The sequence below is a fragment of the Mustelus asterias genome, chromosome 4 (genome assembly GCF_964213995.1).
Source record: "Mustelus asterias chromosome 4, sMusAst1.hap1.1, whole genome shotgun sequence".
Lineage (NCBI taxonomy): Eukaryota > Metazoa > Chordata > Chondrichthyes > Carcharhiniformes > Triakidae > Mustelus > Mustelus asterias.
The window spans coordinates 111,268,292-111,284,079 of NC_135804.1; the positions used below are offsets into that span (position 1 = coordinate 111,268,292).

The 15,788-nt window shown below is 43.0% G+C and overlaps 1 protein-coding gene across 2 annotated transcripts in view; it reads left to right on the top strand.

Annotated features, from left to right (window-relative positions):
• f8 (coagulation factor VIII, procoagulant component) overlaps positions 1-15,788 on the top strand; it is a 75,129-nt gene that overhangs the window by 52,370 nt on the left and 6,971 nt on the right. For both annotated transcript variants that reach the window (XM_078210386.1, XM_078210387.1), the window contains exons 14-21: positions 258-426; positions 6,694-6,933; positions 7,249-7,477; positions 8,516-8,698; positions 9,438-9,554; positions 11,196-11,267; positions 13,100-13,185; positions 13,822-13,977. In XM_078210386.1, the coding sequence (XP_078066512.1) occupies positions 258-426; positions 6,694-6,933; positions 7,249-7,477; positions 8,516-8,698; positions 9,438-9,554; positions 11,196-11,267; positions 13,100-13,185; positions 13,822-13,977 (1,252 nt within the window). The remainder of the gene's footprint in view (positions 1-257; positions 427-6,693; positions 6,934-7,248; positions 7,478-8,515; positions 8,699-9,437; positions 9,555-11,195; positions 11,268-13,099; positions 13,186-13,821; positions 13,978-15,788) is intronic.

The following is a 15,788-nucleotide window of genomic DNA, read 5'->3' on the forward strand; positions in this document are numbered from 1 at the left end:
TCATTAAAGTCATTACACCTGCTTTCATGTTGTTTTGAGTTCCACTAAATATTTCTGGTATTTACTGGATTGCTGCCCAGTGAATTACTGGGTCATATTACTGCCATTTGCAAGACACTGAAGATATTTTACAAAAATGTAAATATGTATAATAATATATAAATGTATATATATAAAAGTCACATTCATTAATGGCTCTAACTGGAACAAATTTAAACAGCTCAACATTATATTAAACTAATACCAATGTCACATAGACAGAAGAAGCAATCTCCACTCCAGAGTCTTGGCAGCAGATTCAAGAAGGCAATTTTTCTGCAATATAAGGACAGCATGTTCAAATATCCCGTCGTCCGTGGAGAAGGTGAAAAACATTTGGGCATTCTTGGGCCTGTCATCCGTGCTGAGGTCAATGATGTTATTGTGGTGAGTCACCAACTTTAAATTAAATATATGGATTTAAAATGAGGCTTTGCAAATCAATCACAGGGCTGACATGTGAATTCATAATGAAGTTTCACATTAAACTGGACTTCAGGAGGTCACCAATCCAATCTGTCCCAATCCACATACTTCTGTAACTAGATTGAAACTCAGTATTTCCTTTATTTTAATTTGTTGAACATCACCCCTTATCTTTTGGCCCTTCTTTTTTCATCACTTAGTTTCTTAGTTCATGTTATCGATCGCCTGCCTATCCCCTCACACCCTAATCTACTTTCTGCAACTCTTCTGTTATCTTCCTCCCCCATCAATGACTCCTTCCTGCACAGCACCAAATCTACTCTATTCTTTCGAGTCTAGTTCCATTGCAGCTCTAAGAGTTCATTGGGTCAACATGGTAACCTATATAATTGCCTCATTCTTCTATTTGTAAGTCCCTCCATAGTCTCACCTATCCTTACCTCTAGAACTTAGTCCACCTTATATTTCTGAATGCATTCCCAACCCCCTCCCCCCCCTCCCCCCCCCACCACCACCACCACCACCACCTTCAGCTTTTGTTGCATCCATCATTCCCTGCACAAAGTTGTCAGTTGCAATGTTTTTTTAATTTATTATTTCACAGGATGTGGGCATCATTGGCAAGACCAGCATTTGTTGCGCATCCCTAATTGTCCTTGAACAGAATGGTTTGCTAGGCCATTTCAGAGGACAGTTAACAGTCAATAACATTGCTACAGATTTGTGGAGTAACATGTAGGCCAAACCACGTAAGGATTGAAGAATTCCTTCCACGATAAACATTTGTGAGCCAGAAGAGCTTTTACAATAAACAATTATAGTTTCATGACCACTATTTTTGAGACGAGTTTTAAATTCCGGATTTTATTAATTGAATTTGAGTAGTAAACCGGAGTAAACCCACACAGACATGCAAACTCTACACCAACAGTTACCCAAGGCTGAAATCGAACCCACGTCCCTGGTGCTGTGAGGCAGCAGTGCTAACCACATTGCCACCGTGTCTCCCATTTCTTTCAAATTTCCTTTTAGCCTTCTGTGTTCTAAGGAAAACAACGTCAGTTTCTCCAATCTATACATATAATTGTTTCATTTAATTTTTCTGCAATCATTCGTTGTACATCTATTGTTAGGAGTGTTTCATTGGCTGGAATTTACCAGCCCCCCAGTGTGTTGACTTGTGGCAGAACTGGCTCACCATCGGCTGCTGGTGGATTCTTCTGGTCCTGCCAAAGCCGACAGCGCTTTTGCATGGTTTTCCCATTCCACCATCCAGGAACCCAAGGGGTGACCTGTTCAAGAGGGACGGGTTATGCCTGAACTGGAGGGGGACTAATATCCTGGCGGGGAGATTTGCTAGAGCTCTAACAGAAGAGTTGCAGAAAGTAGGTTAGGGTGTGAGGGGATAGGCAGGCGATTGATAACATGAACTAAGAAACTAAGTGATGAAAAAAGAAGGGCCAAAAGATAAGGGGTGATGTTCTAAACTAGTTTGGCAGGGGGGTGGGACCCAAAGCAGTAGGGAGACAAAAGAGAAGGTTGAGGACAGCACAGAAGATAAAGAGAGCACATTAAAGAGTAAAGGCAGTGTCAGTAATCTTCGTACCAGACAGATCAGGCAAAAGCAAGACAGAGAGCAAGGGAAGTCCAGATTAAACTGCATTTATTTCAATGCAAGAGGCCTAACGGGCAAGGCAGATGAACTCAGGGCATGGATGGATACATGGGACTGGGATATTATAGCAATTACTGAAACATGGCTAAGGGAGGGACAGGACTGGCAGCTCAATGTTCCAGGGTACAGATGCTATAGGAAAGATAGTAAGAAGTCTTTTGGAGCGCTGCTCTGAAAGCTTGTGGCTTGTGCTACCAAATAAACCTGTGGGACTTTAACCTGGTGTTGTGAGACTTCTTACTGTGCTTACCCAGTCCAACGCCGGCATCTCCACATCATGGGAAAGATAGAACAGGAGGTAAGAGAGGGGGGGAGAATTGCACTTTTGATTAGAGAAAATATCACAGCAATACTGAGAGGGGATATATCCGAGGGTTCGGTCACTGAGTCTACATGGGTAGAACTGAGAAATAAGAAGGGGGAAATCACTTTGATAGGGTTGTACTATAGGCTCCCAAATAGTCAGTGGGAAATTGAGGAGCAAACACATAAGGAGATTACAGATAACTCTAAGAAAAATAGAGTGGTAATAGTAGGGGATTTTAACTTTCCCAACATTGACTGGGACAGCCATAGTATTAGAGGCTTGGATGGAGAGAAATTTGTTGAGTGTATTCAGGAGGGCTTTCTCATTCAGTATGTGGATGGCCCGACTAGAGAGGGGGCAAAAGTGACCTCCTCTTGAGAAATAAGGAAGGGCAGGTGACAGAAGTGTTAGTGAGGGATCACTTTGGGACCAGTGACGTCCGTGGTAGGGAAATTGTTGGAGAAGATTCTTAGAGATAGGATCTATACACATTTAGAACTGAATAGCCTCATGAGCGATAGACAACATGGTTTTGTACGAGGGAGGATTTTAGTAAAGCATTTGACAAGGTCCCTCATGACAGGCTGGTGCAAAAGGTTAAATCTCACAGGATCAAAGGTGAACTAGCTGGATGGGTACAGAACTGGGTACAGTGGAGGGGTCTTTTTCTGATTGGAGGTCTGTGACTAGTGGTGTTCCGCAGGGCTCTGTACTGGGACCTTTGCTGTTTGTGATATATATAAATGATTTGGAGGAAGATGCAGCTGGTCTGATTAGTAAGTTTGCGGACAACACAAAGATTGCTGGAGTTGTGGATAGTGATGAACATTGTCAGAGAATACAGCAGGATATAGATAGGCTGGAAAATTGGGCGGAGAAATGGCAGATGGAATTTAATCCAGATAAATGCGAAGTGATGCATTTTGGTAGATCTAATGCAGGGGGGAGCTATACAATAAATGGCAGAACCATCAGGAGTATAGACACACAGAGGGATCTGGGTGTGCAAGTCCACGATCCTTAAAGGTGGCAGCACAGGTGGAAAAGGTGGTGAAGAAGGCATATGGCATGCTTGCCTTTATTGGACGGGGCATAGAGTATAAAAATTGGCATATGATGTTGCAGTTATATAGAACGTTGGTTAGGCCACATTCGGAATACTGCGTCCAGTTCTGGTTGCCGCACTACCAGAAGGACGTGGAGGCTTTGGAGAGAGTGCAGAAAAGGTTTACCAGGATGTTGCCTGGTATGGAGGGTATTAGCTATGAGGTGAGATTGAGTAAACTGGGGTTGTTCTCCCTGGAAAGACGGAGGTTGAGGGGCGACCTAATAGAAGTTTATAAAATTATGAAGGGCATAGATAGGGTGAACAGTGGGAAGCTTTTTCCCAGGTCAGAAATGACAAACACAAGGGGTCACAAGTTCAAGGTAAGGGGGGCAAGGTTCAACACAGATATGCAGGGGACGTATTTTACACAGAGGGTGGTGGGGGCCTGGAATGCACTACCAAGCAAGGTGGTTGAGGCAGACACGCTAGGATCATTTAAGACTTATCTAGATAGCCACATGAACAGACTGGGAATAGAGGGATACAAACGGATGGTCTAGTTAGGAACACATGATCGGTGCAGGCTTGGAGGGCCGAAGGGCCTATTCCTGTGCTGTATTATTTTTTGTTTCTTTGTTTCAGTGACCACGATTCTATTAGTTTTAAGATAGCTATGGAGAATGATAGGTCAGGCCCAAAAATTAAAATTTTAAATTGGGGCAAGGCCAATTTTGATGGTATCAGGCAGGACCTTTCAGAAGTTAATTGGGGGAGTCTGTGGGAAGACAAACAGATGTCTGGTAAGTGGAAGGCTTTCAAAAGTGTGTTAATCAGGATTCAGGATAAGCACATTCCTCATAGAGTGAAGGGCAAGGCCGGTAGAAGTAGGGAACCCTGGATGACTCGGGATATTGAGGCCCTGGTCAAAAAGAAGAAGGAAGCACATGACATGCATAGACAGCTGGGTTCAAGTGAATCTCTTGCAGAGTATAGAGGGTGTAGTAGAGAAGAGAGAAATCAAGAGAGCAAATAGGAGACACAAGATTGTTTTGGCAGATAAGGCAAAGGAAAATCCAAAGAGCTTCTCCAAAATACATAAAGGACAAAAGAGCAACTAGGGAGAGAGTAGGGCCTCTTAGGATCAAAAGGTCATCTATGTGCGGATCCACAAGAGATGGATGGGATCCTAAATGAATATTTCTCATCAGTATTTACTGTTGAGAAAGGCATGGATGTTAGGGAACTTGGGGAAATAAATAATGATATCTTGAGTGTACATATAACAGAGAAGGAGGTGTTGGAAGTCTTAAAGCGCATCAAGGTAGATAAATCCTAGGGACCTGATGAAGTATATCCCAAGACATTGTGGGAGGCAAGGGAGGAAATTGCAGGTCCCCTAGCAGAGATATTTGAATCATCGATAGTCACAGGTGAGGTGGCTGAAGATTGGAAGGTGGCAAATGTTGTGCCTTTGTTTAAAAAGAGCTGCAGGGAAAAGCCTGGGAACATCTGAGCCTCACATCTGTGGTGGGTAAGTTGTTAGAAGGTATTTTGAGAGACAGGATCTACAGGCATTTAGAGACGTAAGGAGTGATTAGGGACAGTCAGCATGGCTTTGTGAGTGGAAAATCATGTCTCCCAAATTTGATTGAGCTTTTTGAAGGGGTAACCAAGAAGGTAGATGAGGGCAGTGCAGTTGATGTTGTCCACAAGGCCTTTGACAAGGTACCGCATGGTAGGTTGTTGCATAAGGTTAAACCTCACGGGATCCAAAGTGAGATAGCTAAATGGATACAAAATTAGCTTGATGACAGAAGCCAGAGGGTGGTTGTCGAGGGTTGTTTTTCAAACTGGAGGCCTGTGACCAGCGGTGTGCCTCAGGGATCAGTGCTGGGTCCACTATTATTTGTCATTCATATTAATGATTTGGATGAGAATATAGGAGGCATGGTTAGTAAGTTTGCAGATGACACCAAGATTGGTGGCATAGTGGACAGTGAAGAAGATTATCTCCGATTGCAACAGGATCTTGATCAATTGGGCCAGTGGGCTGATGAATGGCAGATGGAGTTTAATTTAGATAAATGCGAGGTGATGCATTTTGGTAGATTGAACCAGGGCAGGACTTACTCAGTTAATGGTAGGGCGTTAGGGAGAGCTATAGAACAAAGAGATCTAGGGGTATAGGTTCATAGCTCATTGAAAGTGGAGTCACAGGTGGACAGAGTGATGAAGAAGACATTCGGCATGTTTGGTTTCATTGGTCAGAACATTGAATACAGGAGTTGGGACATCTTGTTGAAGTTGTACAAGACATTGGTAAGGCCACACTTGGAATACTGTGTACAGTTCTGGTCACCCTATTATAGAAAGGATATTATTAAACTAGAAAAAATTTACTAGGATGCTACCAGGACTTGATGGTTTGAGTTATAAGGAGGGGCTAGATAGACTGGGACTTTTTCTCTGGAGCATAGGAGGCTTAGGGGTGATCTTATCAAGGTAGGGGAGTCTAAAACTAGAGGGCATAGGTTTAAGATGAGAGGGGAGAGATACAAAAGGGTCCAGAGGTGCAATCTTTTCACAGATGATGGTGTCTGGAACAAGCTGCCAGCTGTAGTAGTAGAGGCAGGTACAATGTTGTCTTTTAAAAAGCATTTGGACAGTTACGTGGGTAGGATGGGTATAGAGGCATATGGGACAAATGCGGGCAATTGGGACCAGCTTAGAGGTTTAAAAACAAAGGGGCGGCATGGACAAGTTGGGCCAAAGGGTCTGTTTCCACACTGTAAACCTCTGTGACTCTATGGATGTCTCAATAATCTGAACTATTCAAGATACCAATACCAAGGTTGGGGTCAACTGCGGTGACATTGGAAGATCCCACAAACAAGAAATGCTGGAAAATCCCTCCTATTGTTTTTGGAAACTATAACCTAACTAGAATAATGATGCTGCCATTATTGCTTGGAATTACAAGATTTTGTGATTTAGGTGCTAATTCAGGAAAGCAGATGATTGTGGTTATGCCTTTCAGCGGAAAACATGATCCAAACTTCAGAATGGAGACTGGTCTTTTTTTAGGTTGAAAAGACTGATTTAGTCCAACAGAGACAAAACCACTGGATAAATAAGATGTGGATTTGACAGCTATTCCATTTCTTGGTGTAAAACTATTCCATTTTTATATACTTACAGGTGAAATTCAAGAATATGGCCTCCAGACCGTTCTCCATTCATGCTCATGGTGTGCCACGTGAGATACCATATGAATACAAATATGAAGAGGAGGAGCTGCAAGACTGGCCTAGAAAGGCTGACGATATAGTTCATCCGAATAAAACAAAGGTTTACATTTGGAATGTAGTAAAGGGTTCAGCACCCACTGATAAGGACTTTGACTGCAGAGCCTGGACATATTATTCCGATGTCAACCCAGTAAGTCAAAGTTTGCAAAGATCTCTTGCTGAGTTGAGCTATATGCAGTATGAACTGGCTTTCTGGCTTGTTTCTTTATTTATTATTTATTTTATTTATTTATTCCTTATTTTTTTATGAAAAATCATTAGAGAAGTTTTAACTCGAGTCTGTTAAGCTAAGTTGAACTTTTTTGCTTCTTCACCTTCCTATTTAAACAATCTCTTGCTTCATCCATTGCTGAATGAGAAGAAGGTTCTGATGTTTTAAGCCTAAAGGGTCACACGGAGCAGGCTGCACTGTTACAGAGTCACATTGTGCTGTTTTTCTAATCAGGAACGAGACATCCACACAGGTTTGATTGGTCCTCTAATCATCTGTAGACAAGGGACGCTAAACAAGATCTCTGGTGGGAAGCTGAAGATTCAGGAATTCTCCCTGCTTTTCATGACTTTCGATGAAAACAAAAGCTGGTACTTAGAAGACAACATTAAAATGTTCTGCGAATCCCCTTGTCGGGTCAGACGAGAGGACCCTGCATTTCAAAACAACAATAAATTTCACGGTAAGAATCCATCAGTTGATTTAAGCTTTTGACCACATACAAGAATATTAGGCATGGGCAGAATATTATCATTGAGCCACCTAGTGAATATATTTTCTAGTAGCTGGCTCAATAGACATTGAGGTACAAGACTCAAGCTGAAAACTTCCTTTGGTTATAAAATGCTATCGTCCCCTTTGATTCAATTGGATAATTGCTAAAATTGGCCAAAAGAACACTGGGGGGTGATCTTACCAAAATAATTCTGAGTGCCGAACAAGCATGAAAATGGGAGAGAATCACATTTTTTTGGGGGCGAGTTAAAAGTCAAATCTTACCTCAATGAAAAAAAAATCATGCAAGATCAGTTTTCCACCAGCAAGGGGAGGCTTGCAGAAATCCAGCAGCTTACAGCAGAGGGCACAATTGTGCTTGCTGAGATCTCTGTGAGCTGTGAACATAGAGATCTGACTGTCACCGTCTCCCCGAGCTACAACTGGCATTCGTGGCCGATCCACCCGCCCAGACCGATCAGCCCCAACCCCCACCTTGCACAGGCCATCCAATCCCCTCCACCCCCGCAGGGGCCAATCACCACACACCGCCACCTGCACAGATCAACTGAGATTACCGGTTGCAGAGTTTGCAGCATCTGCCGCCCCTGCTCCCCCCCGCCCCCCCACCCCCACCGCCCCCCCAGCCCGGCCCCCCTCCACCCACCCATTGCAGTTGCAGAGCACACAGTGTTTCTCACCCCTCCCCAATCATGGTTGCAGAGCATGCAGCGCCCCCTTCAGGCCCCGTGCCCTCAGTCTGCCCAGTGGGCACCACCAGTGTGCCAGGCTAGCAGTGCCAGAGCATCCAGTGGGCAGTTCCTGGGTGTAAGGATGGCACTGCCCTCTACCCCCGATCTCCCAGGGAGGCCTCCATTTCTGCTGATGAAAGACTGAGTAGTAATGGTATGGTCTGTTGAATGTCCAACTTGCTTAACTGTTGAATTCGAGATTGCACTTCCGAGACATCCGGTGACATTCCTTTTGTCTTTGATTTTTCTTGCAGCTATCAATGGGCATGTGGCCGAAACCCTGCCAGGACTGGTAATGGCACAGAACCGATTAGTCCGCTGCTATCTCATAAACGTGGTTGGATCTGCTGGTATCTACAGTGTGCACTTTCACGGCCAACCTTTCACAATGAGAAGATCCAAAGAGCATAGGATGGGTGTTTACACACTATTCCCTGGTGAGCTTTTCAAAATATAACTTCTAAACTTCACTTCATAACATAGCAATGTTCGATACGCACAACACCTGTTAATGTAGTACACTCTGATATAGTCCATGCCCCTCATTATAGTATACATGGATATGCCACACATTAGGTACCATTTCCTAAGAGGTATACTATAGATTTTAATGCCATTGTTATCTAATGTCTGAATATCTTGTCCCTTTAAACTGCAATGTCCATCTCTCTTGTCCTTGCTGTATACTGTAAGATTAGGTAACCAGCAGTTTTCTTCTCTGTGTCTTAACATAGGCAGTATGGTGCTGTCACCTCTCAATCCATCAGACCATGTTGTATGGCATTGAGTAATACAATATTTTGGCAGGGCAGTGATGAAATTTGATAGCACATTGTTTATTATCCATCTGCTTTCTTAAATCAGTGATATTAAATATTCCATTTTTGGTGCATCTCAAAAGGACAATCACTCAGCAAGTTTATATAATTAGTAACCATGACAAGGAAGATCACATTGTTGATCAGGCTGAGTTAGCTGGTCTCATCCACAATGATAGGTGTCCTACAATTGACCTTCCGGTGCCCATGGACTGGGTTTAGAGGAAGAATTAAATTAGCCAAAGTTCCTGCACATTACCTTGCTAGTAATAGCCAGTAGCTTTAATGTAGCTTGGTAGTTTTCTGCTTTTATATTTTTTTAATTCTGTGAATTCTTTTAAAATATTCATTGTCGTAGGTTCATTTGGAACCATTGAAATGTACCCGACCAAAGTGGGTTATTGGCTTGTGGAGTGTGAGACTGCTGAACACCAACAGGAAGGGATGCGTGCCATTTCCCTAGTCTACAACACCAGTGGGTATTATTCTCCTACGTGTTAGTCACGGATATGTGATGTAGGTGAAGATAAATAGACAATGCTGCATCAGTCAACGCATTGCAAGTACCTGAATAATTATGTGAACAGGGACAGGAATGTCACTGAGAAATCGAGAAGTGGGGTTCTGGTTCCTAATGGCAGTAAATTGGGCGATGCTCAGATTCCGTTTTAAAACACCAAAAATTGTAGGAGAAAGTGAATCTGAGGGAGGATTTGGGGCCAAATCTCCATGGAAGGAGTATGATTGTGGAGCCATTTACAAATGGCGAGTGGGACCTGATTCCACGATTCCTGGCTCCCATTCCTGGCACTGGAAATTTTTGTAAGAAGGTCGATATGCGCGATCTTCTTGGAGATCCTCTCCACTTGGAGCCGGCAGTTTGCGGTGTTGATGCACATCATGACTGGAAGTTTTTACCAGCACAGGATAAAGATATGGGTAGTGAGTACACACCCTGAACTCCCAAACTGGCTGGTTCCATTGCAGGCATCTCCCTGCCCTCTGCAATTTCCATGGAGTCGGGTCAGCTTCTCCATGACCCAAGGCTTGTCCCTTTAAACTGCAATGTCCATCCCTCCTGTCCTTACTGCAAACTATAGGATCAGATAACAAGTTGTATACTTCTGTCTGCCTTCACATAGGCAGTATGGTGCTGTCACCATATGGTGGCAATGAGTAATATGAGGAGATTCTATGGCCTCCCCACTGCATGTTTATTGCGGCAGGAGACGGCGCGCTGTTCACCAGCGTCGGGATCTTCTGATCCCACCACTGTTAATGGGATTTTCCATTGACTCCACCCTATACCACTGGGAAACCCACAGTGGGGGTGCACCGTCAGCAGGACCAGAAGATCCTGCTGGCAAGAACAGCTGGAGAATTCCAGCCAATATTTTGGCAGGGCAGTGATGAAATTTGAAAGCACACTGTTTACTATCTGCTTTCCTCAGTCAGTGACGTTAAATATTCAATTCTTTTTACGCATCTTTAAAGGACAGTGACTCGGCGGGTTTATATAATTAGTAACAGTGACAAGGAATGTCTCATGGTTGATGTCCAGTCAGGCTGAGTTAGTTCATCTCAACCACAATATTAGGTATCCTACAAATGATCTTCCAGTGCCCACGTACTATGTTTTAGAGGGGGAACTACATTAGCCAAAGTTGCTGCTCCTGATTGATGTTCATCCTTGGTCAAGATGTGCATATGTGGACAGAGGAGTCGGGAAACAAATCCCGCCCCAAGAGTCAATTGGGCCAAAAGTGGGGTTGGAAAACTACCTGAGGTACTGCCACTGACATTTTAATCTAAAACATTTTTTAATGAAATGCTTTAGATTGTTAACAGATTCTTGACGTCAAAAAGTAAGAAGTTCATAATAGCCCTCAAGGTAACTATTTTTCCCCACATGTTTTAGCTCCCTAACTGAGAAGGAAGTGACCTCTAATCTTCCTAAACATGAAGGTCAATTTCCAGGCATAAGTGACTGAAAGAAATTAATTGAAATCAGATTGTGAATGTAACAGTGCTTCTCATCAACAAGTGAGATATGAATTGGACCGAAGTGTCGTAATGCTTTGGTGCTTAGACTGTAATAATGTTCTTCATATTTCAGACTGCAAAGTGCCCCTGGGTCTAAGAACTGGAAGAATAGTAAATTCACAACTCTCAGCATCTGGACAAATAGGTCAGTGAAATTTCTACTTTCCACAAGATTGAATCCTGTATACTGAGGGGGAAGGAAGGGTAGTTGTGGAGGGGAGTGTTTATTTAACCCTACCTGTCTGACAGAAACTGGACAGGAGGACAATTACAATGGTCTGAGTTACTTGTCCACCAGAAAACCATCCAGTACCCCCACCTATCTGATTTTAACCTGCTCTTTTGATCAGGTGATAAAGACACGCAGCAGAAGTCTGTGGGGTATTTCTTGAAACATGCTAATCACTATCTGATGCCATCAATCAAACCCCAATGGCATTTTAAATCGGGCCTGAGCAGGCAAGCCATTCCAGATGTGCCGGCAACACGATAACCAGGTCCAGTTGTTAAATTAACCTGGCCTCATGCTGCTACTGCCAGGCTGGTAAACTGACTCCTACAGTTTCACAGAGAAAATCTACTGGAACTTGCTATTTACACAACTCATTTTCCATGAACTATTGTTTTAGTACCGCTTTGCCGAGGAAAAATAGTATAATGTCGCTTCAGTCTTGTGAGTTCTGTTTATTGGATAACTGTGCATTCATAAAATTGATCATGACACTGGCAAACTAAATTTAAAAAACACATACAAAAGATTTGCTATGTATAAGAAATGGCATTGTAAGTATGTAGCCACATAAAACAGCTCGGGTCAGGTTCAATTCCTAGGTCAGCAACAGTATTGTGGAGAACAAAATGTTGAATTTATCACGCTTAGAAACAGCATGTGTGGACAGATCAGGCCTGGCTGTGACATCTCTTCTAGTAAAAGCCTACAAACATATGAGTTAGGAGCAGGAGTTGGCCATTTGGCCCTTTGAGCCATTTGATAACATCATGGCTGATCTGAATGTGGTCTTGACTCTACTTTGTCTCCTCGCCAATCAAGAATCCATCTAACTCAGCCTTAAAAACATGCAATGACCTTAAAAATATTCAATGACCCTGCCTCCACTGCTCTCTGGGGAAGAGAATTCCAGGGACTAACACCCTCTAAGAGAAAAAAACTCCAGTCCCTTAGTTCTAATCTCTCCCATAAGGGGAAACATACTTTCAGCATCCAACTGTCAAATATCCTCCGTATCTTATATGGGGGGTGATCTTGTGCCCACGCTCACTGTCCGTACAATGTTCTCGCCAGTGATATCATTAGGTTTCAGTGATATCATTAGGTTTACGCCCATAATGGGTGTGACCCTGCTTTATATGAATTTGAATGAACTTTAATATCATTGATCTGCCCCATTACCCATTCCACTCCATCAGCCTGCCTACTTCCTCATGGAAGTCTCTTGCATGAAGTCTCCTCATTGCTTACTACACTTACAATTTTCATAGTCCACTAGCACTCACCGAGGTTTGAATGTGAAGAGCAGACACTTTTGGACAAAGGCAGCAGCCTCATGGAACAGGAGAAGGAGAGAGAAAGGTTGTGTCTGTATAATAGACTCAAGAAACAAACATATACGTCTGTTCACAAATGCGAAGATCAAATACATTCAAGCTCGAACAAAGATAGTTGGAAATATTTTGATTTCACTAAAAATACTATTAGATTTGTAAATCTATTAAACAGTCATGGGTGGGTATTCATTCCTATGATTGGAGGGGATTCAGAGTGAAGTCCTTGTTCCCTTAGTTAAATTTCTTGGTTTTAGTTTACATTTTAATTTACAAACATAAATTCTATGTCCATTCTATCTGGTTTAAGAGATAGCTTGTTATCTAGCTCTATTTCTTGATCTTTGTCCAACTGGCAAGTTGACAATAAGGCTGTCCCAAATATCTGACGTTCTCTCTTACTGGATTTTATAGGGAAATGGGGACCACAATTGGCAAGGTTGCACAACTCTGGATTCACCAATGGTTGGCGGGGCAAAGGAAGTCGGCCATGGATTCAGGTACAATTGCCCCCAGAAGATTTTACTGAACTTATTTCATTGTAAGCTATATTTAGACACATATGATAAACCTGCGCCCAACAATTTGTTATCAAGAGAAGACAATGTCAGATTACTAATACAAGTAGGAGCAACATCTAAATTTAAAGGAACAATAGGTTCAACTAGAAACATTATTACTTCCACTGATATACCAATTCAAAATCAGCAAATGACAAGAAACAAGTCTTGTCAGACAAAAACGCTAGCGCAATGTCCAGGTGTCAGTTTTGTGGCACTGGTCTTATCACTAACTTTGTGACTATTCATTGACGTATCCAGTGAACATTTAGATGCATAATCACTTTCCACTCTTTGAACTGGAAAACTAACTAATCCAGGAAGGACACTTGTTGTTTTTCTGTTTTAACAAGTAATCTAAGACACATTCTTCTAAAAGAGTGAGTTAGCTGATTTAAAAATAGAAATGTTGAGGCCTTTACCCGTGCTTGAATCCTTTCCATTTGTAATATGGGATAAACACTTACTGCTATTTTATACATAAATTAGTATCTCAAGATTTCAAATACTTAAACAAAATATAGCTTTTCAATTGATTGTTGAATTCTAACCTTTGATTTGGTGATATGCTTCCAGGTTGATTTAAAGACACCAATGTTAGTCCATGGAATAATCACACAGGGTGTCCGCCACTATTTTAAGCATCTCTATGTGGATCACTTTTATGTTTCCTATAGCCAGGACACCTACATCTGGAAAAACTACAAAAGCAATACCACCTTAGACATTAAAGTAAGTAATATTTTTCTTACAACAAAAGCAAAATGAATTGATGCCTCAGAGATAAGGTCCGAACTTTACCTTTTCTAAGTAATTATACTGTGGAAATTTTCCTTATTACTGGAAAATGGATTCACTGATGCTAATGTGGATGATAATTATAAAATGGACGGGATCAATTCAGCCCCTTCTTATCCTAATTGCCGTGTCCATTCACTACAATGGAAATGAAAATCTATAAAATGGGATACTGTTTTTCTGACTTTTCCATGTGAGAATGAAAAGGCTAAATTTTTGATGGGGCCTGATGGACACATGCATTTCCACTGCTGGTTGGTGTACCTATTCCCCAGCTATGTCCCACCTCTGGTTCAATTTCCAGGAGATCGGTTGGATGGTATAGTAGAACTGTCAGCTCACAAGCAGCAGATAGTTAATTCAGCTGTTGTTGGCCCATTAAAGCCTGTTAACAGAGGCCAACTGGGATTTTCCAATGGACCATCATGTCTCTGGATTGAAGGAGCAGTGTAGCTGCTTGCAAAGGGCCTTCCAGGGACTGGTCAGACAGAATATGAGGCCTTCTCCACCTGCCTGGCTTCATCTGCAGCTGCAGGCTGCCTGGTGTTCCCTATCAACAATGGTGGCCGGCCTGCTAATTAAGGACTTGATTTATTTTAAAATTTTAAATAGTTGGAGAGACCGCACCTCCATCTTGGGGCACCATCTCTCTCACTTACCTGAAAAGGCATCCTATTTTCCTAATGGCCCTCACCTTGATGAGTCTGCTACCATCCTGAATTGAATGACAAGTGTGCCCTCTAGCCATCATTTGACCAATTTTGGGAAATTCACTGCTGGGTGACCAGCTCCCCACACCGTCCAGGCATCTGATTCCAATTTGAGCCTGATGTCTGGGTCCTGAGGTTTGATAGAGGTGTTTAAAGCCACAAAGGGGTTAGATGAAGTAATTAAAGAGATGGCCGAAGGAAAGGGAAACACTTATAAGAACAAAGACCCACAACAGTTATACATTGGCTGCTGAGTAAATTTAAGACAAACTCCATTATTTATCGCGAGCATTTCAGTAAATGGTGTAAGTGATTATTTTTTGTGTGTGGTTTACTTGAACTGTGAAAAACATCCAACAACAATTAAAATTTGCACATTCTCCCCGTGTCTGCGTGAGTTTCCTCTGGGTGCTCCGGTTTCCTCCCACAGTCCAAAGATGTGCGGGTTAGGTGGATTGGCCATGCTAAATTGCCCCTTAGGGCCCGATTTTACCATTGCGTCGCACCGGAAATGTAGTAAAGTCGAGTATGAGGCCATTAACGCGATCCGCACCCGCGTCCATGCAGATTGCCACTTTATCGAGGCCCGGGAATGGCCGCATGCATTTAAATTGAATTAATGAACTTCCCAACCAACATTACCAGCATTTCCCCTTTTACCATCGTGTTCGCACGTCCAAATTCGATGCGAAACAGACATGCTCGGCAAAGGTCTGTTTCGGGCGCTCCAGCTTCCGAAGAGGTATGTTCAGAGTTCCAGCAACTCTCTGACTCAGATCGGTGGTGGGAGGAGGGAGGGAGGCAGATCATTCTCTGGTGAGGGAGGGGGGTGGACAGAGGGAGGCCAGATCATTCTCTGGTGAGGGGGCGTGGGGGAGGAAGGCAGATCATTCTCTGGTGTGGGGGGTGGGAGGGAGGCGGCTCAGATATATCTCTGGTGGATGGGGGGGGGAGGGAGGAGGGATCGCCCTCTGATGGGGGGGGAGGGCAGAGTGAGGCCAGATTGTTGTCTGGGGGGGGGGGGGGGGGGGACGG